This window comes from Ovis aries, chromosome 3, assembly GCF_016772045.2.
Source record: "Ovis aries strain OAR_USU_Benz2616 breed Rambouillet chromosome 3, ARS-UI_Ramb_v3.0, whole genome shotgun sequence".
NCBI classification, from domain to species: Eukaryota; Metazoa; Chordata; class Mammalia; order Artiodactyla; family Bovidae; genus Ovis; species Ovis aries.
Window position 1 is genome coordinate 32,794,123 of NC_056056.1, and position 22,770 is coordinate 32,816,892.

Sequence of the window (22,770 nt, forward strand, 5' to 3'; positions counted from 1 at the left end):
AGAGGCCAAAGCAGCAGCTGTTATGTCTTCAGCCAAGAACATTCCACATGAAAGCCGGGATCTGACTGGATTGTGTGCGTGCATGCACGTGTTCGCAGGGTGTGTTTACATAAGCGTCAGTCTATCTCTGTGTGTCTCCTCTTCTCTCCACCTCTTGCAGTACAGCCCTCCTGCCTCCTTCCTAGTCCCTCATCGGCATGCAGAAGTCAGTTTTCTCTGCAGCATTTCTAGACGTTTCAAACACCACTGCCCTCTACTGCTGACCTTTTGACAGCTTTATGCCAAATACATCATTCTCATTAATACATCATAGCTGTTGTCCACTTTCTCCCAGGCCAGGGAGACTCAGGGAGTCCCACTCAGACTCACTTGATGATTGCAGTACCTGGAGTATGTTTTTCTTCCCTTGACTCATCCTTGGTGTTTCCAGTGTCCTTGTTGACAAACTCCAAAGACCCCTCTCTCTCATCCACACAAGCCGCTATGGGCAAGTGCTCTGGACCTTCCCCTTCTGAGATGCTCCCCTGTTCTCATCACAGCCTCCTTTTCTGTATCCACTTCTCTCCACTCTTTCTTAAGACTTCTTTCATTGCACTTGGTCTCCCAGTCCGCTCAGACTAAAGATGGGTGCTGATGTTACAGACACCTGGGCTGAGTCCAGGCTCCGGCGATTACTACCTGGACACATTGTTTAACCGCCCTTAGCCTTGTCTTTGGAATCCTTTCCTCATGGAGCCATGGAATTAGACAGGAGTGTGTTAAGTGCACAGCCTCCAACAGGGACCTGAGCAAGCTGGGCCAGCTCCCTCTCATGTTCCACTTTCAGCATCCTCAGGGTAGCCACCTGCCTCGCTCTCTGACAAAGTGCTCTCCTGCATGCCACCCTGTCTATTTCCTTATGTTTGTGAATCTACTGACATCCTACAACATGCTGGCCACTGTTCTAGGCACTGGGGATACAACTGAGCAAAACAGATGAAAGTCTCTGTCCTGGGGAGCTCATATCTTGAAGGAAGCCAGCAATAGATGTATTAAAAACATCACAGAAATAACAGCTGACTCTCAAATGTCCAAAGAGAATTGTAATATCTGTTTAGGATAATGTAGAAACATGAAGATTAAGAGCATGAAGTCTAGAGTTAGGAAAACTCAGTTCAAATCCAACCCTTACCACATGTGGTGCCAGCTGTAAAGAACCTGCCTGCTGATGGCAGGAGACGTTAAGAGATGCGGGTTCAATCCCTAGATCAGGAAGATCCCCTGGAGGAGGACATGGCAACCCACTCCAGTATTCTTGCCTGGAGAGGCCTATGGACAGAGGAGCCTGGTGGGTTATAGTCCATAGGGTCACAAAGAGTTGGACACTACTGAAGCGACTTGGCATGCATGCAAGCTGTTCGAACTAAATTTCTCTGAGCCTATTTACTCATTGGTAAAATGGGAGATATCATTATATTACATATCTCACCGAGTTGTTGAGGGATGAATGAGATTATACATGGAAATCAGCTAGCACAGCTCTCTGAACATAACAAGTTATTAAGAAGGTTTCATATACAATAAAATGAGGAAGCCTTACTGTCCTGGGCTGATACCTTTTCTCTATTGCTTTTAATTACTCTGAGAAGCCACAAAACCATCTGGCTATTCTGTCCACAATAATTTCTGCCTTTTAAGAAACCTTCCTGTATTTATAATCCTACACTTAAAGTTTGGTGACTAACTTTTCCTGCCACTTCCTTTTACCTCCTATTTCGCGTATCTTAATTTTGCTCTCCTAACTCTACCCTAAATTGAGGCAAGGGGTCATGTTTGGCATTTTATTCATATCTACTTCTTGCATCCCATCCATCTTTCATAGTGTCAGGAAACCAGGAAGCTTTTTTTGTTGATCCACTGACAAGAATACCTCTAGGGAAAAACCTGGTGGCCAGTTGGGAGAAGGATCCGCAGGGGTCTGAAAGCTTTGGGGAAAGGTGGTGGCAGGAAGGAAGGAACAAAAGGGAGAGGGGGCTAGGGCTCTGGCCCCCATCAGACTAGGGGTCCTGTGGAGCTGCCTTTACCTCTGTCCTTCCCATTCTGCATCTTCTCTTCTTCTTCCTCTGCACCTTCCCCTGCTGTGAAAACAAGTCCAAGGAGGCCAGTGACCCTTCTGCCAGTAGAAGCATAGGCAGAGGGAGAAGGAAGGCGCTTAGCAGGCTAGGGATGAAACCCTAGCTAAAGGGTCCTGGCTGCGGGCCTCCAAGGTGCTGCGGTCACCCCGCGTGGCACATGCTGCAGCATCAGGTCCCCATAAGCCCTGGGCTCAGAGGAGTAGTGCAGTCTGACGTCACCCCCACCCAGCTCCTGGCTCTGTTGCTAGTTTCTCTAAGGGATGACATCTACTAGCAATATGGTGAATACCTTGCACTCAGGTTCAAGAAAAGCACCATTAAAATGTACAGCAGGGAATAACTAGATGAACACTGGCTTCCATTAAAAAAAAAAAAAAAAAAAAACTAGAGGTTTTAGCAGACAACAAACTTAAAATGACTGAACAGTGCCAAGTGGCAATGTGGAAAAAAAAGCTAATGCCATCTGAGGCTGCTTTCCCAAGAGGCCTGACCAGGGAGGTGGTGGCTCACTGTTCTGGGGACGGGGAGGGGGTCACTGGTGGAAGACCAGACTTGTGATCTGGAGATGTGCTCAGTCCCAGGAACTCACTTTGAAGTGGGGCCTTGAAACACTTGGCTACACCTGGTGTGGACATGCGGGATGGTCGAGGGAAACCTGTGTCATGTGAGGAATGGCTGAGGGAATGGTGATCAGCTGCCTAAAGAGGAGAGGCTGTGGGAGAGCCACACTGTCTGCCTTCAAATACTGGAAAGGCTAACGTGAAGGAAGGACTGAGCTCCCTCTGGCAGCTTCTGGGGCGGTTGTGGAATGAGAATAAATTCATTATAGAAAGGCAGATTCTGGCTCTCTGATAAGCAAGCACTCCCCAAGGAGGAGAACTGGTCATGAATGAGCTCACTGGAAATATTCAAACAGAGGACTTTTAAACCGGGCAGCAAGCTGGGTTAAGCAGCTTCTGAGATCCTTTCAACTCTAAAGAGTCCATTACTCGTGCAAAAGTTTCCAAAAAGATGAGGAACGTAAGCTATGGATATAAACAGTATGTCCATGATACACATAAAGATAATCTGAGCAACTAGTCTCGTCCCCATGAGAACCTCGACAGTGACAGTAAGAACGTGCTGGTGTTGGGCAAAGCTCCTCCACTCACTGAGAAGTTGGCAGCCTTGCACATAAAGGAGTTTGCTTCTGTGTCTGATAGAGATACTGTGCCAGATGTGGACCCAGTCCACGTCTACCATGGACTTCAGGGCGTTGGAGAATGAAGCATCCATGAAAGAGGTCTTGGTGGGATTGCAGGTTTGACCCCTTGTCCTGCATGGGGATGAGGGCAGTGCAGTGATAAGAGCATCAGCTTAACGTTCATACCTAAGCTCTAGGACCAGCTTGGCCCCTTCCAGCTGAATAACTTTAGGCAAATCTCTTTATTGATAATCACTCATTGCACTTCTAAAGTAAGGGGAGTGGGGGACTTCCCTGGAGTCCAGTGGTTAAGACTCTGTGCTTCCAATGCAGGGGGTGTGGGTTTGATCCCTGCTCAGGGAACTAAGATTCCACATTAAAAAATTAAAGTAAGGGGAGGAGACAATGTGATCTCTGAGGTACCTTCCAAATACATTACATAGCTTTATTAAAACCATCCTTTCCTACCAGGAGAGATGGCTGGGTATTCCCATACACTTACTTTTTTAAGAAGCTGTGTGGTCTCTATGTGCTTTGTGTTTAATGATGTCTAGTTACTCCTCAAACTCATGTGATGAGCTCATGAACCACGTATTTTGCACAAACCCTAATAAGCAGCCATGAGGCACAACTGTGGTTAATTTCCATGGCCTGAAATCCCCTAAGAAATTCCCTCCAAAAGTGGGATTTCTGGCATTGGTGGGGAGCTATATAAGGGAAGGGACTTTCTCATCACCCGTGAGGTCATCTCAAAGGCAGTCTCGTCTTCTGTTTATGTGTGTGTGTGGAGGGTGAAAGTGCTTCTAAAAGGGATTGAGAAATGGTACCAGAATGGGGACAGTGTTACCATCCTGTTCCCTCAACAGGAGAACTGACATCTTATCAACTGTACTGGAAACACCAACCTTATCCCTTTCTAAACAAAAACAGCAGATCTGAGAGCAAAGCCATTGGCCAGACCTCAGCCTGTCTCATGACAACTCTAAAAGTGTATGGTTTCACCTATAAAGGTCTGAAGGACTACTCAAGGCTTGCCTTCCCTAAGTGTATGTATGGATGATTTCAATGTATTATGTTTGAGTAAGTACGTGTGTCTGAATAGCCCATGGAAAAACTGCTTTATATCTTTACTCAACAACCTTGTTAAGCTACTTCAAGGTATTTAAAAGCACAATATTAGGTGAAAGGAAATAAAAGAGGGCCACCTGTATGAGTGACCCACAGCACTTAGGAAGGAAACCTGTTTGTTTAATATAAAATATGGGAATCTGACCATCATTAAAAAAAATTAGTGAAATATCTGGCGGCTTCAAAACTGATTCAATCATGGGAACTCTTGCAGACACGATGATATGGGAATGGCCTATTTTTTTTTCTCCCCTTCTTGGGTTTCATGGAGGGGGAAATATGCCATGAGGTAAGGGTCTTGGGAAAATCATGGGAAATAGCTGTGAGACAGACTGAGAAAGAAGTCATAGATAAGACTGAACATGTGGAGTGGAGGAAGCACCAGACTCAGGTCATGAACCTCCAGGGAAACCAGAGCCTCGTCACGGACAAAAGGAAAGAATAGGGTTTCAAAACCAAATCAAACAGGAGAAGCAGAAAGGCAGCGGGAGGAAGTCCACAAGCTTTTGTGGCTGATTCGGTTCCCCGTCGTCCAGGAAAGCTCCGAGCGAGACAGCCGAGCAGGCCTAGGGAGAGAGCAGCTGTGGAGGAAGTCCAGGTGGAAGACACAGTAAGTGAGGAAGGGGCCCGATGGAACCAAGTTCCTTTAAAGTCAGAACTGTGTCTGGTCCACAAGGCGTGCTCTTAAGAGAAACTTTAAGTGTGTGACCACGTGTGGGAGACAGGCTCACAGGGGAAGGCATCCAGAGAGTTCCTGGAAAGCAAGGAGGCCGCCCGGTGAAATGAGGGAGGCGCTTTACCACACAGCGGGTGGGTGGCAAGGAAGGCAGGGGCAAGGATGGAGGTGGGAGGCCGGGTGGGAGCTCTGGGCGTCACCTGAGTGGAGCTCCTTCACCAGGGACGACATGGTGTTGGTGATGGAGTCGGCAGCCACCAGCAGGTCATTGCGGAGGTTTCTCCTCGTACCTGAGGAGAGGCAGAGCAGATGGCGATGCCTGGTGGGTAGGTGGGTGATGGTGATGGGGGTGGGGGAGACAGAGCTGAGCAGATGCCTCAGTCGGCCGGCCCCGGGACTTAGTGTGGACTCCTAAGGGAAGATGGGCCGAGCAGCTCCGCCTGCTCCCAGGCATTGGTGCCCAAAGCCGTGGTTCTCCTCCCTCTTCCCTTTGCGAAGGCAGGACCCTGTCACCTCCACGCTTCTCAGCCACAATCAAAGAGGTGGACTGCAGAACAAACCCTCGGCCAGGACTTACTCTCAGCTCCACCTCCCTGCTCTCGTCTCTGCCCCGAGACAAGACAAGACTTCCTGAGCAGCCTCGTCTTCCACCCACTACAGAACACGGCAGGCCATTAACTCCACAGACAAGGTGCCTTCAGCAAGGTCAGATTCAGAGTTCTAGACTCCTTCTCCTCCTTGCTCTAAACACTTTGCAGGCCAAGCACTCAACTTTGGGAATGATTCCATCCAACTCCTCTGGAGGAGGCAAAGCCCAATGAACAAGGCACTTCCCACAACCCTCCTCAAAAAGAGCACAGAAACCCAGAAGGCCTGGCCCTCGCACACATACAAGCCTGCAGACCTCCCGCTGCAGACCAGCCCATCGAATGAGAAGGGGCCAGCACGACACTTGTTTTTACTGTACATGAAAATCTGATCATTGAAAGCTAAGCACACAAAAGAAAACGGGGAGAACCACAGCAGAAGTCTTGTCCATGTTTCCAAACCCCTTTAGCGCTTCATTTTCCTCTGCTCCCGAACTCACCTTGGGCGAAGGCCTCCTGCATGTCCCCGCTGACTCCACTCAGCGGGTCCTGCGGGCAGTGGGTGGGGGTGGAGCCGGCGGAGGTGGAGCGCACGGGCATGGGTATGGGGCGTCCGCCTCCGTGAGTGGGCGATGTATGCGGTGATCCTGTGGCCTGAGCCTGGGAGAATCAAAGAGAGAAAGCCTGTCATCTCCTGTGCCTTAACTCTTTGAGGAAGGGGCAAGTGCTTTTTCTCAGTCAACCTGAGCCAACCTAGGGCTTCAGTTCCGTGGTGCAATGCACTGCATGATCAGATTTGAAAGAAAAGAGTCAGGCTGCCTCCAGGACTGGAGAGAGGAAGCAAAGGAGCGGGGAAACAAAAAGGGAGAAGGGGAGAGAACAAGGGGGAGGAGGAGACAAGGCAGTGAGAACACTGCAGAATAAACTAAAAGCGGAGGGAAAGTGGAGGCGTACTCAGGGAGGGAGGGTAGAAGGGCCTTCCAGGTGGACAGATGGAGCGGGGTAGCTGGTGGAGGATTTGGGAGGGGCTGGGGTCACAGCTGGGAAATAACACTCAAACATCTTTCATTTCTGTTTGCAAACACATTCATGTGCATCATCTCATTTGAGCCTCATAAGGACTCGAGTAGTATCCATTTTAGAGAAGAAAGACAAGGATGAAGAGAGTAAGAGCTCTGTGTCAGGGCTGCACAGCTTGTCAGCGGGAGATGCTGGAACAAGCCCTTCTGCTCCCAGGGCAATGACATGCGCTTTGCACCTCTGCAGCTGCTGGGCTGCAGGGAACGTGCCTGATGAGTTTGCGGGTCAGGAGCCCAGCCGCAGGCAGTTCTCAGAAGCCGAGTCATCTGGCCTGTCATGCTGCCCTCGTCAAGCACATAGTGCAGTCTTCTTTGAGCCATTCTGTGGGGACTGGGTGAGAATGGACACACGTTTACTTGGACACTGAGCCTTCCGTGGGAAGGCTCTGGTGCAGTTTTGGAGAAAGCTGGGAGCCATGGGATAAAAGCTTTAAAACTCCAGTTAAAGGGAGTCCGCTGAGATTTGGGCTCTGCGGCTCTTTAGAGGAAGGGCAACTGAGGGTGGCATAAAGACTAGGGTTCTCTTTGGAAGCAAGACTGGGAAAATATAAGCCAAAGTGTGCCAATAAGTTCAAAGGAAGATAATTATCTTTGGGGAGCTGGCTCAGAAACCCCACATACAGAAAGAATCAGCTGCCCCGAACAGGCTGACAGGGGGCCTCAGCTCAGCTTCACCCAATGTGAGCGCTGGACCGAGCAGAAGTGGTCTGTTTTCCATCATTCTTGCTCTGATTCGTGTCTGTGTATTTTAATCTGAGAAACTTGAAAAATACAAGGCAAGCTTAAAAGTACAACGTAACAGACCATTCAAATTGATATTTAATATTGTGTGAAATTTATTCTAACACTGCAGATAGATCTGAAGACCCCTTGACTACTAATTCTTTTCAGTCTCTTCCTCTCTTCCCTTCAGAGGCAGCCACTATCATAGATTTTGTGTGAAACCTTTTACCTATGTGTACATATGTTGTTATGAATAATATATGATGTTTCATGCCTTTAAATTTTGCATGAAGGGTATCATACTGCACATATCATTTGGTAATCTGCTTTTATCATCTAGTATGCTTTAAAAAATTTTTTATTGAAACATAGTTGATTTACAATGTTGTGTTTAACTTCTGCTAAAAAGCAGAGACATTACTTTGTCAACAAAGTAATGTCAACAAAGCCATCTAGTCAAGGCTATGGTTTTTCCAGTAGTCATGTGTGGATGTGAGAGTTGGACTATAAAGAAAGCTGAATGCCTAAGAATTGATGCTTTTGAACTGTGGTGTTGGAGAAGAGTCTTGAGAGTCCCTTGGACTGGAAGGAGATCCAACCAGTCCATCCTAAAGGAGATCACTCCTGGGTGTTCATTGGAAGGACTGATGTTGAAGCTGAAACTCCAATACTTTGGCCACCTGATATGAAGAGCTGACTCACTGGAAAAGACCCTGATGCTGGGAAAGATTGAAGGCAGGAGGAGAAGGGGATGACGGAGGATGAGATGGTTGGGTGGCATCACCGACTCAATGGACATGGGTCTGGGTAGACTCTGGCAGTTGGTGATGGACAGGGAGACCTGGCGTGCTGCGGTTTGTGGGGTCGCAAAGAGTCAGACACGACTGAGTGACTGAATTGAACTGATACAACAAAATTAGCATGCTTTTTTTGAGAGCTTTCCATGATGCAAATAAATATGAACTTATTAGGCCCTTACTTCACATTATATATAAAAACTAACTCAAAATGCACCATACCAAATATAAAACTGAAACTGTAAAACTCTTAGAAGAAAAGATTAGACAATGACTTTTCAGATTTGACACCAAAAGTATACATTACAAAAGAAAAAACAGATAAACTAGACTTCATTAAAATTAAAAACTATTTTCAAAGGACACCTTTATGAAAGTGAAAAAAGAATTCATAGGATGGGGAAAAATTTTTTCAAATCATATCCCATAAAGGATTTATATTAAGAAACATACACAACACTGTAAATCAACTATATTTCAATAACACAACTAATTTTTTAAAAAGAATATGTAAAGAACTCCTACATTCAATACTAAAAGGACAAGTAACTTAAAAAATTAAAACAACAAAAAAAAGGACAGGTAATTTAAAAATATGAAAAGGATCTGAATAGACAATTCTCTAAAGAAAATATGCCAATACAGAATAAGCATATGAAAATATGCTCAATATTATTAGCCATTAGGGAAATGCAAATCAAAACCACAATGAGATACAACTTCACAACCATACTCTTAAGATGGCTATAATAAAAGGACAGATAACAACAAGTGTTGGCTAGGATGTGGCAAACTCAGAACTCTCATAAGCTGCTGGAAGGAATGTAAAAATGGTGCAGCTGCTTTAGAAAATGGTCTGGCAGTTCCTCAAAAGTTTAAATATTGTGACAAGTCCACTCTTACATGTATATACTGGCCATAAATGAAAACCTATATATACACAAAAATTTGTACACAAGTGTTCATGAGAGCCAAAAAATGAAATCCAAGTGTCCATCAACTGATGAATGATTCAAATAATTTAAATAATTCATGTAATACATTCTTTCAATGGAATATGATTAGGTAATAAAAAGGAATGAAGTACTGATACATGCTACAACATGCATGAACCTTGAAAATATGCTAAGTGAAAGAACTGTTATAAAAGACTACATATTGTGTGACTCCATTTATATGAAGTGTCTAGCATAAGCAAATCCATAGAGATGGAAAGTAGATTAGTGGTTGTCTGGGACTGGGTGCCTGGGAGGAATGAGGAGTGAATGCTAATGGGTTTGGGGTTCTTTTTGGAGGAGGGGAAATGTTCTAAAATGGATCATGGTTGCACAATTCTGTGACTATATTAAAAACCACTTAAAAGGATGAAGTGTACAGTATATGACTTATAGCTCAATAAAACTACTAAAAAAGACACACTATCAAAAATAAAAAAGCTAAGCCACAGACTGGGAAAATATTTGTAAATTATTTCTGATAAAGGAATTGTGGATCTTCACAATGATTGTTTGGATTTGATACCAAAAACAAAAGCAACAAAAGCAAAATAACAGGTGAAACTACATCAAACTAAAAAACTTCCACAAAGCAAAGGGAACCATCAATGAAACGAAAAGGCAGTCTACTGAATGGGAGAAAATATCTGCAAGTCCTGTGTGTGATAAGGAGTAAATATCCGAAATATAGGAAGAACTCATACAATTTCGAAAAAACAATTTGATTTTAAAATGTGCACAGAAACTGAAAAGACATTTTCCCAAAGGAGACACAGAAATGGCCAACAGGTACATATGAAAGAGTAGGCAACGTCACAAATCATCAGGGAAAACAAAACAAAACTACAGTGAGATATTACCTCATATCTGTTAGGATGGTCATCATCAAAAACACAAAAGAATACATTTGAATCAGGTCTAATGAGGTGGATGAAACTGGAGCTGATTATACAGAGTGAAGTAAGCCAGAAAGAAAAACACCAATACACTATACTAACGCATATATATGGAATTTAGAAAGATGGTAACGATAGCCCTGTATGCGAGACAGCAAAAGAAACACAGATGTATAGAACAGTCTTTTTGACTCTGTGGGAGAGGGAGAGGGTGGGATGATTTGGGAGAACGGCATTGAAACATGTATAATATCATATAAGAAATGAATCGCCAGTCTAGGTTCGATGCAGGATACAGGATGCTTGGGGCTGGTGCACTGGGATGACCCACAGGGATGCTATGGGGAGGGAGGTGGGAGGGGGTTCAGGATTGGGAACACGTGTACACCCGTGGCGGATTCATGTTGACATATGGCAAAATCAATACAATATTGTAAAGTAATTAGCCTCCAATTAAAATAAGTAAATTTAAATATTAAAAAAAGAGATAACAAGTGTCGGTGAGGGTGTGCAGAAAAGGGAACACGTGTGCACTACTGGTGAGAATGTAAACTGGTGCAGTCACAGTATTGAGTATTTCATTCAAAAAATGAAAACAGGGGACTTTCCTGGTGGTCTAGTGGTTAAGAATCCATCTGCCAATGCAGGGGACAGGGTTTCAATCCCTGGTCCAGGAAGATCTCACATGCTGCCGAGCAACTAAGCCCATGGATCATGATTATGGAAGCCCGTGTGCTGTACAGCCTGTGCTTCATAACAAGAGAAGCCCCTGGAACAAGAAGCCAACAGAGTGAGAGGTCCATGCACTGCAAAGAAGAGTAGTCCCCACCAGCAGCAACTAGAAGGAAAGCGCGAGAGCAGCAACAGCAAACACATAAAATACCGATAATTTAAAAAAATGGAAAACAGAACTATCATATGATCTAATAATCCCACTTCTGGGTATATATCCAAAGAAAATGAAAACAGGATTCTGATGAGATATCTGAATTTCCATGCACACTTGTTCACTGCAGCAATATTCATGATAGCTAGGATACGCAGACAATAAGCATCCATCAGCAGATGAATGGATAAAGAAGATGTATTATGTATGTTCAATGGAATATTACTTAGTCACGAGAAAGAAGGAAATCCTGCTGTTATTTATGGTAAGTGAAAAACACCAGACAGAGAAAGACAAATACTGCAAGGTATCATCTCTATGCAGAACCTAAAAACAAACAAACAAAAATCCCCCACACTCAGAAACTGAGAGTAGCAAACTAGTTGCCAGGGGCTGAGTGCTAGAGGAGTAGGGAGAGGCTGGGAAAAGGGTGCAAACTTTTGGCTGAAACATAAGGTCTGAAGATCTAATGTCACATGGTGACTACAGTTGATAATATACTATCCTATAGCTCAAACTTGCTAAGAGAGAACAACTTAAAGGCTCTAACACACACAAAAGATAAATATGTGAGGTGATAAAGGTGTTAATTGTAGAAGGAAATGGCAACCCACTCCAGTGTTCTTGCCTGGAGAATCCCAGGGACGGGGGAGCCTGGTGGGCTGCCATCTATGGGGTCGCACAGAGTCGGACACGACTGAAGTGACTTAGCAAAGGTGTTAATAAACTAGATGGAGAAATCCTTCGACCATGTATACATTTAAGTCATTTCATATTTTAAATATCTCATAATTTTATATGTCAATTATATGAACTTCCTGATGTTCAACACAAGAGAAGACTCTACACATGGACATCACCAGATGGTCAATACCAAAATCAGATTGATTATATTCTTTGCAGCCAAAGATGGAGAAGCTCTATACAGTCAACAAAACCAGGACCAGGAGCTGACTGTGGCTCAGATCATGAACTCCTTATTACCAAATTCAGACTCAAATTGAAGAAAGTAATTGCTAGACCATTCAGGTATGACCTAAATAAAATCCCTTGTGATTATACAGTGGAAGTGAGAAATAGATTTAAGGGCCTAGATCTGATAGATAGAGTGCCTGATGAACTATGGAATGAAGTTCGTGACATTGTACAGGAAACAGGGATCAAGACCATCCCCATGGAAAAGAAATGCAAAAAAGCAAAATGGCTGTCTGGGGAGGCATTACAAATAGCTGTGAAAAGAAGAGAAGCAAAACGCCAAGGAGAAAAGGAAAGATATAAGCATCTGAATGCAGAGTTCCAGAGAACAGCAAGAAGAGATAAGAAAGCCTTCTTCAGCGATCAATGCAAAGAAATAGAGGAAAACAACAGAATGGGAAAGACTAGAGGTCTCTTCAAAAAAATTAGAGATACCAAGGGAACATTTCATGCAAAGATGGGACATTTCTGTCCTCGATAAAGGACAGAAATGGTATGGACCTAACAGAAGCAGAAGATATTAAGAAGAGGTGGCAAGAATACACAGAAGAACTGTACAAAAAAGATCTTCACGACCCAGATAATCATGATGGTGTGATCGCTCATCTAGAGCCAGACATCCTGGAATGTGAAGTCAAGTGGGCCTTAGAAAGCATCACTACAAACAAAGCTAGTGGAGGTGATGGAATTCCAGTTGAGCTGTTTCAAATCCTGAAAGATGATGCTGTGAAAGTGCTGCACTCAATATGCCAGCAAATTTGGAAAACTCAGCAGTGGCCACAGGACTGGAAAAGGTCAGTTTTCATTCCAATTCCAAAGAAAGGCAATGCCAAGGAATGCTCAAACTACCGCACAGTTGCACTCATCTCACATGCTAGTAAAGTAATGCTCAAAATCCTCCAAGCCAGGCTTCAGCAGTACGTGAACCATGAACTCCCTGATGTTCAAGCTGGTTTTAGAAAAGGCAGAGGAACCAGAGATCAAATTGCCAACATCCACTGGATCATGGAAAAAGCAAGAGAGTTCCAGAAAAACATCTATTTCTGCTTGATTGACTATGCCAAAGCCTCTGACTGTGGATCACAATAAATTGTGGAAAATTCTGAAAGAGATGGGAATACCAGACCACCTGACCTGCCTCTTGAGAAATCTGTATGCAGGCCAGGAAGCAATAGTTAGAACTGGACATGGAACAACAGACTGGTTTCAAAAAGGAAAAGGAGTACGTCAAGGCTGTATGTTGTCACCCTGCTTATTTAACTTATATGCAGAGTACATCATGAGAAACGCTGGACTGGAAGAAACACAAGCTGGAATCAAGATTGCCGGGAGAAATATCAATAACCTCAGATATGCAGATGACACCACCCTTATGGCAGAAAGTGAAGAGGAACTAAAAAGCCTCTTGATGAAAGTGAAAGTGGAGAGTGAAAAAGTTGGCTTAAAGCTCAACATTCAGAAAACGAAGATCATGGCATCAGGTCCCATCACTTCATGGGAAATAGATGGGAAACAGTGGAAACAGTGTCAGACTTTATTTCTGAGGGCTCCAAAATCACTGCAGATGGTGACTGCAGCCATGAAATTAAATGACGCCTACTCCTTGGAAGAAAAGTTATGACCAACCTAGATAGCATATTCAAAAGCATAGACATTACTTTGCCGACTAAGGTCCATCTAGTCAAGGCTATGGTTTTTCCTGTGGTCATGTGTGGATGTGAGAGTTGGACTGTGAAGAAGGCAGAGTGCCGAAGAATTGATGCTTTTAAACTGCGGTGTTGGAGAAGACTCTTGAGAGTCCCTTGGACTGCAAGGAGATCCAACCAGTCCATTATGAAGGAGATCAGCCCTGGGATTTCTTTGAAAGGAAGGATGCTAAAGCTGAAACTCCAATATGCTGGCCACCTCATGTGAAGAGTTGATTCATTGGAAAAGACTCTGATGCTGGGAGGGATTGGAGGCAGGAGGAAAAGGGGACAACAGAGGATGAGATGGCTGGATGGCATCACTGACTCGATGGACGTGAGTCTGAGTGAACTCTGGGAGTTGGTGATGGACAGGGAGGGCTGGCATGTTGCAATTCATGGGGTCGCAAAGAGTTGGACACGACTGAGCGACTGAACTTAACTGAAAGCTGAAATAAATACAGAATAAACTGTAAGAAAGAACTTGTGCTTAGAACATATAAAGAACCTTTGTAACTGAATAAGAAGACAGACAACCCAATTACGAAACAGGCAAAGACTTGAATATACATTTCACGGAGTAAGATATAAAATAAGGTAAAAATTACACGAGAAATGTTCAATATGTACTCTTTTGGGAAATGAAAACCGAAATCACAAAGAGATTCCACTTACCCCACTGAAACAGCTACAATCAAAAAGACTAACAGGGATATGGGGAAATGGAAACCCTTGTGCATTGTTGACGGAATCATAAAATGCTACAACCACTTAGGAAGACAGTTAGGCAGTTTCTTAAAATGTTAAATGCAAACTTATCATAAGACCTAGCAATTTCACTCCTGAGTACATACCCAAGAGAAATAAAGACATATGCTCATCTAAAGCTTGTGCACACATGTTCATTAGCAACAGTTTAATAGGCCAAAAGTGGAAATAACTCCAAAGTCCACTGACTGGCAAATGACTTAACAAAATGAGGCTTATTCATATAATGGAATACTATAAAAATCTTTTTTTGATGTCTTTACCACCGTTTAACTTTTATAATAATCTTCCATTGACAATTCAAATGTTATATCTTGTGAAATATTCTATTTTTGTCTGTGGCTATAAAACATTTATTATTCTTTCAGGGTATATATCTTTTCTTTCCAACTAGTTTATAAATACCTTAGGAGTCCCGCTTTGGCTAGATTACATTTTCACTTATTAATCACTGCATTTTGGGAAACAATCATCTTTCACCCTGTAACTATTATCAGCCTCTGCCTTTTTGGATATTTTTATGGGAGAGGGGGCATATGTGTGTGTGCTTAGTCACTAAGTCATGTCTGACCCTTTGCAACTCCATGGGCTGTAGCCCATCAGGTTCCTCTGTCCATGGGATTCTCCAGGCAAGAATACTGGAATGTGTTGCATGCCCTCTTCCAGGGGATCTTCCCAATCCAGGGATCAAACCTGTGTCTCCTGCATTAGTAGGTGGGTTCTTTACCAATGAACCACCAGGGAAGCCAGGGGGCAAATAATAGAGCATAAGATTCAACCTAGTTTGAAGGTACTTATGAACACCAGACCTAGCAGTTTTAGTCTCAATCCAAACAAGATAAGAAAACTGGGGAAAAGATGAGAGAATCTGCAGTGAAGACAGGAAAGGCTGATGCAGAGGCCTGGCTTTATAGGAAAGTCCTAAGCTGGCACAGTGGAGGATGCAGGAGACAACAGAAGTGGTGGATCCTGGCAGTGCCTGGGCCTTTCCTGGGCCTTCCCACGGTGGAAGGAAACAGAATGAAAGTTGTTTCCTGGGTTGCCTGAGCAGCTTCAAGGAAGGATCCCATGCCGTCAATAGGCTGATACTGTGAGAAGCAATGAGCCCAAAGCTGTCCCTCAGTCACAGAGGAGTCAGAGCATCAGTGAGGTCAGGTGTGGAGCCTGGATGCTGGAGGAGTCTCTGAACTCAAATGCCTTAGCCACAGAATGGGGGCTGCTGCCTGCGAGAACATGGCCCGGCCACAAGCAAAGGACATGATGGCCCCAGCAACATGTCGCTTCAGAGCTGCGGATACTCCTCCACAGACTCTACAGCACCCTGTATAAGCGTCCAGGATGCAGTGCTCATTTTGGGTGCAGGAAAAGGGTTAGGAATTTCTGAAGTTGGGACTTCCTTGGCGGTCCAGTGGTTAGGACTTTACCTTCCAATGCAGGGAACGTGGGTTCCCTGGCTGAGGAACTAAGATTCCACATGCCACAGGGCAACTAAACCTGCCTGCTACAAATACTAAGTTCAAGATCTAGAGTCTGTGCTGCACAATAAGAGAAGCCTGCACACCACAACTAGAGAAACACTTGTGCATCATAACCCAGCTTAGCCAGAAAAAAAAAATCTCTGAAGTGACTTGACTTCAGAGTTTGCCTGAAATGCCCAGACTAAGTGCTCAGCTCAGAAAGTGAGAACTCAAGAGGGAAACTAAAGCCACTCAAATAATTTTCCCCCCTAAGTATGTGGCCTGTGAAACTCAAATTGACTTCACCGTATGAAGGGCCAACCCAGCATTAACCGTGTGGCAAGGACTCAATAAACCTCCCTCGGGGAGATTGGAGCCAGCATCACTGCCTGAGGACTGAGTGTCAGAGCCCTAAGATCGGAGATGAACAAATAGGTTGCTTTTTAAGAACATGAAACGGAACCTCTGCAAACAGTTTAATAGGAAAATGATGATGGGGAATGAGGTAAGAGGAATGGACGGAGTAGACAGCCACATGTGGCTAAAACTGTAGGATCAGGAAATGAATCCTACTGCCCACCATCAGCTTGAAAATAATCAGCCCCCCTTCCTGGGATCACTGCCCAGGACATGCTTTCTGAGGAAGATAGAAACCAGACTCCTGATGTTGGCTTTCTTCGGAGCAGTGGAAAGAGAAAAGCTCTTCTCAGACCCCTGGGAGGGCAAGATTTTCTCTATGGATCTCAAGCTTCAGTCCCTGGCTTTAGGATCATGCTGGATTAAAACACAGCTAGGATAGAGCTGTCAGGAACCCTCTGTGGATTCTGGGTCCAGCAGAACAATGCTGGTTTGGCATCCTTGTGGGCCAGTACGTCCCCAAGGCCCCAGCAGAGAGACAAGTCACAGGCAGTCAATATGCAGGGACTTCAGTCAGGCCCGAGGCAGGGGATCAGGATAGGGTTGATTTGGGATGAGGTACATGTTGGTGCAAGGGAGGTCAACTGACTCTGCTCCTGCACGGTTCTGAGAACAACAAGCTATTGAAATATTGGAAGCACAGCCCTCTCTCCTGCCTTCAGGCCTCTATACTTGCTATTCTCTCTGCCAGGAGCACCACCCCCCTCCATGTGTCTGACCAGCTCCCACTGGCTTTCCGGCTGACTGCTTCACTGTCACCTCCCTCGGACCCCTGCATGGCATTAATCTCACCTCTCAAATTTATCTTCCTTACCATTGTGCTTACCACATGTAAAGGCTTAATAAATATTTGTTAAACGACAAGGAGGTGTATCAAGTTTCTGACCCTTTTCCTTCTGTAATGGAAAGCGGGAACGGAGCCAGAGCGGGCAATGAGCTCCAGGGAGGACTAAATCTATCGCCATCAATAAAGCTTTATGTGAAATGCTTTAACTAGGTAACTGACTGTGGTGGGCAGACCCCTGAGGAGCCTTCCAGTGACACCCTCCCTCCCTGCAGTCACCGTCTGATGTAATTCCCTCCCCTTGAACATGGGCTGGCTGTAGTGACTGCCTCTAACTGAAGCAGGCCAATGAGATACCATTTCTGAGATTGGTTGACGGAAGACATGACTTCTGTCTTGTCCAGATGTGATCTCTCTTCCTCTCACCCCGCTCACACTGAGGAAGCCAGCTGCCATCTTGTGAACTGCCCCATGGAGAGGCTCACCTGGCAAGTAGCTGAGGGTGGCTTCCAGCCATCAGGCCAGCCTTGAACTGTGACCCTCAATCCTACAGCCCACAAGGGGTCCTGGCAACAACGATGTAATCTGCTGAGCCCTGAGGTGCCTGCAACCTTGTGAGAAACCCTGAACCTCAGCTTGTGAGAACCCAGCTAAACAGCACCTGGACCCCTGACCCACAGAAGCTGTGAGTTAAGTTTGTTCTTCTAAGTCATTAACTTTCAGTGTATGTGTAGCCATGGATAACTTAGGTGCTAAGCTTGATTTTTTTTCTTTATACATTATTAGGTCAGCCACATCTGAAGAGCATTTGACGGAAAGGGAGTAGGAGGGAAAATCTGGGGATGCGACCAGGCCCACAGGCCCTCATGAGATGCCAAAGACCTTGGGACGAGGACCATGGATGGATGAGAAGAGGCGAGGATACGGGTTCAAGAAAAAGTCTTCCTGATCTGAGAATGTGTGTAAATCCCTCAGCATAAGAGTCTGTCCTGAGGCTGAAAGTTTCGACCTCTTTACTTTGTTGATGCCGACGGGACCTGGAGACAGTTCTCGGCTGCGATTTCACTAACTTGTAGAGGAGGGGCTGCCACAGACACCACGATGGAATCTGACTCTCGCCCCGGGTGAATGCCAAGGAGGCACTGAGGCTTGGTGGGAAGGGACCTGGGCTTTTCTGTCGATAGCACAGCATATGCATTTCAGTGTTTCTGGGGTTCAGTCTTCTAATCTGCAAACTGAGTGGCTTCACCGGTGACCTGTGAAGCATCTTTCAGATGCAAAATTCGGTGATGCTCTGGCCTTCACCAAGTTTGCCTCATCTCAGAAATGCTGAGTCACCAAGGCTTGGTCTTGGCTACAACCACCCTGTCAGTGAAGGCTCGTCCTTCGGGGACGCGTGGCGGCCACCTCAGGGTCACAGAGGCTGCTGTGCTTCTAATTTTCCTTTCTCATGAGCAGAGTCCACAACAGAGACGCCACCCTCAGGCCCCTGCATGCAAAGCCCGTAAGGAGGTACAGAGAGCAGGCCGCTGGAGCAGAGGAGGGGCTGTCTCAAGGAGACAGTTCAAAACAAGGTCCTTCTAACTCCGTAAGTAGAGTGGAGTGTCTGGAGCACTTGCAGCTGGAGGCAGAGGCGCAGGGCTCATGGCAGCGCTCCAGCTCGCTGACAGGCACCTGCAGCCCGGGTAGAGACGGCTCATTCTCTGCCCTCCGCAGAGACAGGTTTGTGCCAGACAGACACACTGAAGTCAGTGCAGATGGGAGCACTGCTGTGAGTGACAGCGCCCCGTCTCAAAGGCCCAGCGGGGTCCCAAGAGGCAGGCCCTCCCCACGGAGACTGCCGAGTGCTCCCTCCACTCAGAACAAACAGATCTAGAAGCAGCGGCACGATTGGGGGTTGGGGGGAGCATCACTGTTGGAACCTAGAGATTACTGGGAACCTGACACTCTCATAGAAATCAGCAAAGGTGGAGGGACTACTCAAATGTCTCTTAGCGGGTGGGGATATGCTGTCCAGTGAAGGTCCCAAACCGCTGCATGCCTCTGAGTTTTAGTTGCCGGGAGAGTGGAGGTCAGCCTGGGGAGGCTTCATGACACGCTCCCCGGTTTTAAGGTTTCCTGAGGCAAGGACAGTGGGACCTTGTTGAAATACAACCTATTACAAAGGACTGAACATAGCACAGACCAGTCATGTGTCCAACCAATAACTAAATACAAGAAATGCCCTATAACTCAGGTTCTTTGAGTACAGAGGTCCCTTGTAGTTGAGAACAATTCTGTTGGCAAGACAGAGCTAGAGAAACATTACAATGGGAGAGGCTCTCTCCTCTGCTGGCCCTTTGCTTCTTCTCAATCAGCAAAGACTCTGAGAAAGCTACATATCATGTTCCAAGAAAAGAGCTTGGAAGTTATGCACATCATATCAGAGGGTTCATGATCCCAGGAAAACAGGCTCTGTTTCAGTTCAGCATTTATCTATATCTGAAGAGAGAGATGCCTTGAGAGGTCACAAGGTCACAAATAAATTAGTAGCAAGATTAAGACAGATACCTGGGTTGTCATCTTTTTTTTTTTTTTTAAGAAGTTTTATTTATTAAAAAAAAATTTTTGGCTGCACCCTGTGACATGTGGGATCTTAGTTCCCTGACTAGAGATTGAACCCATGAGCCCGCACCCTTGCACTGGAAGGTAGAGTCTCTCCTGGACCACCGGGGAAATCCCGCCTGGGTGTTCTAACTGTCCTACATTGCAGGGAGACTCCTAAGCACACTGGCACCCCAGCACCAAGTTTCTGAGGTCAGACGGAACATGCATCAGATGAGACGCCCCACTGCCGAGGCCACGCAACAGAAATTAATTTCCACCACAACTGAAAAATGTGAGAAAGGAGAATACGGTGATTCTGACTTAGTCTTCTGTTTGAGTGCAAATCTAATAGTGGAGCCAAAACAGGTGCAGAGAATGCCAGAGAAGGTGACTTGAGGACACTGTGAGTGAGACAGGGACTCAGGCTGTGGCAGAGCGTGGGGCCGCACAAGGGGTGAGGCTCTCTTTGTACCAGGAAAACGATGTGTGTGTTGTCCTGGCCACGCTCGGCCATCTCTGGCAGGGTGCCTGGCACACAGTAGGGGCTCCATAAACACTATTTCCTTCCCTTCTTTTTCCTGATGGAACAGGTATGAATTTTTTTTTAATCTCCCTGATACACGTTATCATCAGGTAATCAAACCCAGGGAGGCTCATGGCAAAAAGCCTGATCTTGAGAGTTCATGCCCTCGCCAGAGCAACTATTAACAGCATCCCCTCCACACACACGCCCAGTGACAACTCTGAGCTAAGCGGTTATCATGGTAACAGAAGGAGACACTTGAGTCTCCATTTTTCTCTCTCTGACTCATGGACACCTGCCAGGTAGCAGATGGCCTGTGTGGACAATTACCTTCATTTTGCTGCAGTGTACTCAAAATAAACAAACTGGCCTCTTTGCTGCCGATTTTCAGAGGCCCACTCAGAAAAACAACAACAACAACAAAACTCCAAGGAAACAACATTGGGAGAAAGGAACTACAAGCCTGAAATTTAGATGAGGCAACCATGAACATACAGAGAACTGGGATGTATAGAGAACGGACTTTGTTTTTTCTTTAACAAAAAGTTACAAACAAACAAACAAAAACAACCCAAGACTATTTTGAGCTGCTGCTGATGGTGACTCTGCTGGGAAAATGCAGCTGTCTCATCGAATATGGAAGTAAAAGGAGAGGGATTATCTGATGTTGCAATGTCTGTCCTGCTGCAAGATTTGAAAATAATTGCCTAATAAGACAAGAGCTAAGACTCTGGGGAGTCAGGCCTAGAGATGGAGGTGAGCACACAGGAGAACAGGTTTGAGGAGAGAAGAAAGATAAGTCACGCGGCAGTGAGCAAAGCAGAGGCCACGGTTCCCTCTGGGGTGAATTAGAAACAGGTAAAGAACATGCCTGGAAACCTTCCTCCCTCCCCAAAGTGTCTACCTCTGAGTATAAGGGCGGTGCAGCTTTTAAGGATGAACTTGGCTTCTCAACTCCCGAGAGAAGGGCCAGAGAGTTTGATGATGTGTCTCTTCTCTCAACACCATTAGTATACATTTATGGTGTGTGTCTGCTGGAAGGATGGGGCCACCAAAACACCTGTCCTGAGGTCCCTCTGCAGAGGGCAGACACCTGTCTGTTCCCACTTCACTTCAGGAAACTCAGGGCTTACCATGACCTGTCACGCACTGTGGGGTTAACTGCTTTGGATGGGAAACAGCAATGGCAGGATTGGTAGGTTCTGTGATCACACTGCTGGCAACAGGGAGAAGGTTATGGTTCTTGGTTTTCATGACTCTGCCCCTATTCAATTCGAACCAAATTACACAGAAGACAAGGTTTATCCGAGGCTGAAAAGAGTGGAGGCAAGGTGTCTAGGTATCTTTCTGGGTGGAAGGAGGAAAGCATATTAAGTTCCTGAGACTGTCTAAGAAGAACAACCTCTTAAAACTCACCATAAACCCAAAGATCAAAAGAGAGTTGAAATTTAAACTTTTAGATAGGGAAGCTCATAAATTCCAAGACTAGAATTACCCTCTTTCTGTTTGTTTCTCCTAGTTTGCCCAGGTCTATTTGAAAATGGTGTCCCATTAGTTCTCATCACAGGATTTCAAAGCTAGTTCTCAGCAAAATGATCCGGGACCTCACTGAGGGAAAAACCCTTATAAAATGAATACCAAACAGTGAGATTGTGTATTAGAAACCAAAAGACGACCGGATTACAGGAGAGCAGAGTCCTTAATGCAGACATGAGTTCAATGATGGGTCAGGCAGAACCTATCAAAGCTATCTTAAAGTTCAGTGAGTCAAATTTAAATGCTGCTTTTGGGTAAGTAAATGCTGCTTCTGCTTCAGGGGCTTTCCTGGTGGCTCAGAGGTTAAAGCGTCTGCCTGGAATGCGGGAGACCCGGGTTCGATCCCTGGGTCGGGAAGATCCCCTGGAGAAAGAAATGGCAACCCAGTCCAGTACTCTTGCCTGGAGAATCCCATGGAGGGAGAAGCCTGGTAGGCTACAGTCCATGGGGGTCACAAAGAGTCGGACACAACTGAGCGACTTCACTTTCACTTTCTGGGTAAGTAAGGAAAACCTGTATGATGAGGTGGGGTACCTGATCCAGCACTGCCACTCTGAGTCCCTTATATGACAAGGTGGTTAAAATCCAGGCTTAGCAGTCAGGTGGACCTAGTTTGTATTCCAGCTCTGCCACTGACTAGCTGTGTGACTTGGGCAACTTACTTAACCTCTCTGGGCTAAGATTCTTCACATGCAAAGTGGAGATTAAGTGTATCTTCACAGGTTAGTGAGGATGTACATAAATGCTTCACATGCTGGCTCATGGGGTACGACCTGCCACGATTCCATTTTGACAGGTGCAAAATAATGGTATAAAGGGGCAAGGTCTCCACTCTCTGCAGGTTCACAGCCTCCTGGGCAATTTGGCATGTAAGCAGCTGGCCTACAAAGGAGGATGAAATAGCAGAGGTACAAAGGAAAAGGAACATAGAGGCAAGAGGGTTTAACTCTGACCTTCCAGAACAGGGTAAGGTTT

General features: G+C 45.5%; 1 protein-coding gene across 15 annotated transcripts in view; it reads right to left on the reverse strand.

The window, feature by feature from the left end:
• Positions 1–22,770, reverse strand: part of DTNB (dystrobrevin beta) — a 241,823-nt gene that overhangs the window by 3,725 nt on the left and 215,328 nt on the right. For 4 of the 15 annotated variants that reach the window (XM_027966572.2, XM_027966570.2, XM_027966567.2 and 1 more), the window contains 3 exons: positions 6,189–6,348; positions 5,302–5,391; positions 2,064–2,117 (listed from right to left, as the gene is read on the reverse strand). In XM_027966572.2, the coding sequence (XP_027822373.1) occupies positions 2,064–2,117; positions 5,302–5,391; positions 6,189–6,348 (304 nt within the window). Of the gene's footprint in view, positions 1–2,063; positions 2,118–3,524; positions 5,392–6,188; positions 6,349–22,770 lie in introns of those variants that run through there. The other 11 variants (XM_027966577.2, XM_027966576.2, XM_027966571.2 and 8 more) reach the window with 4 other exon arrangements.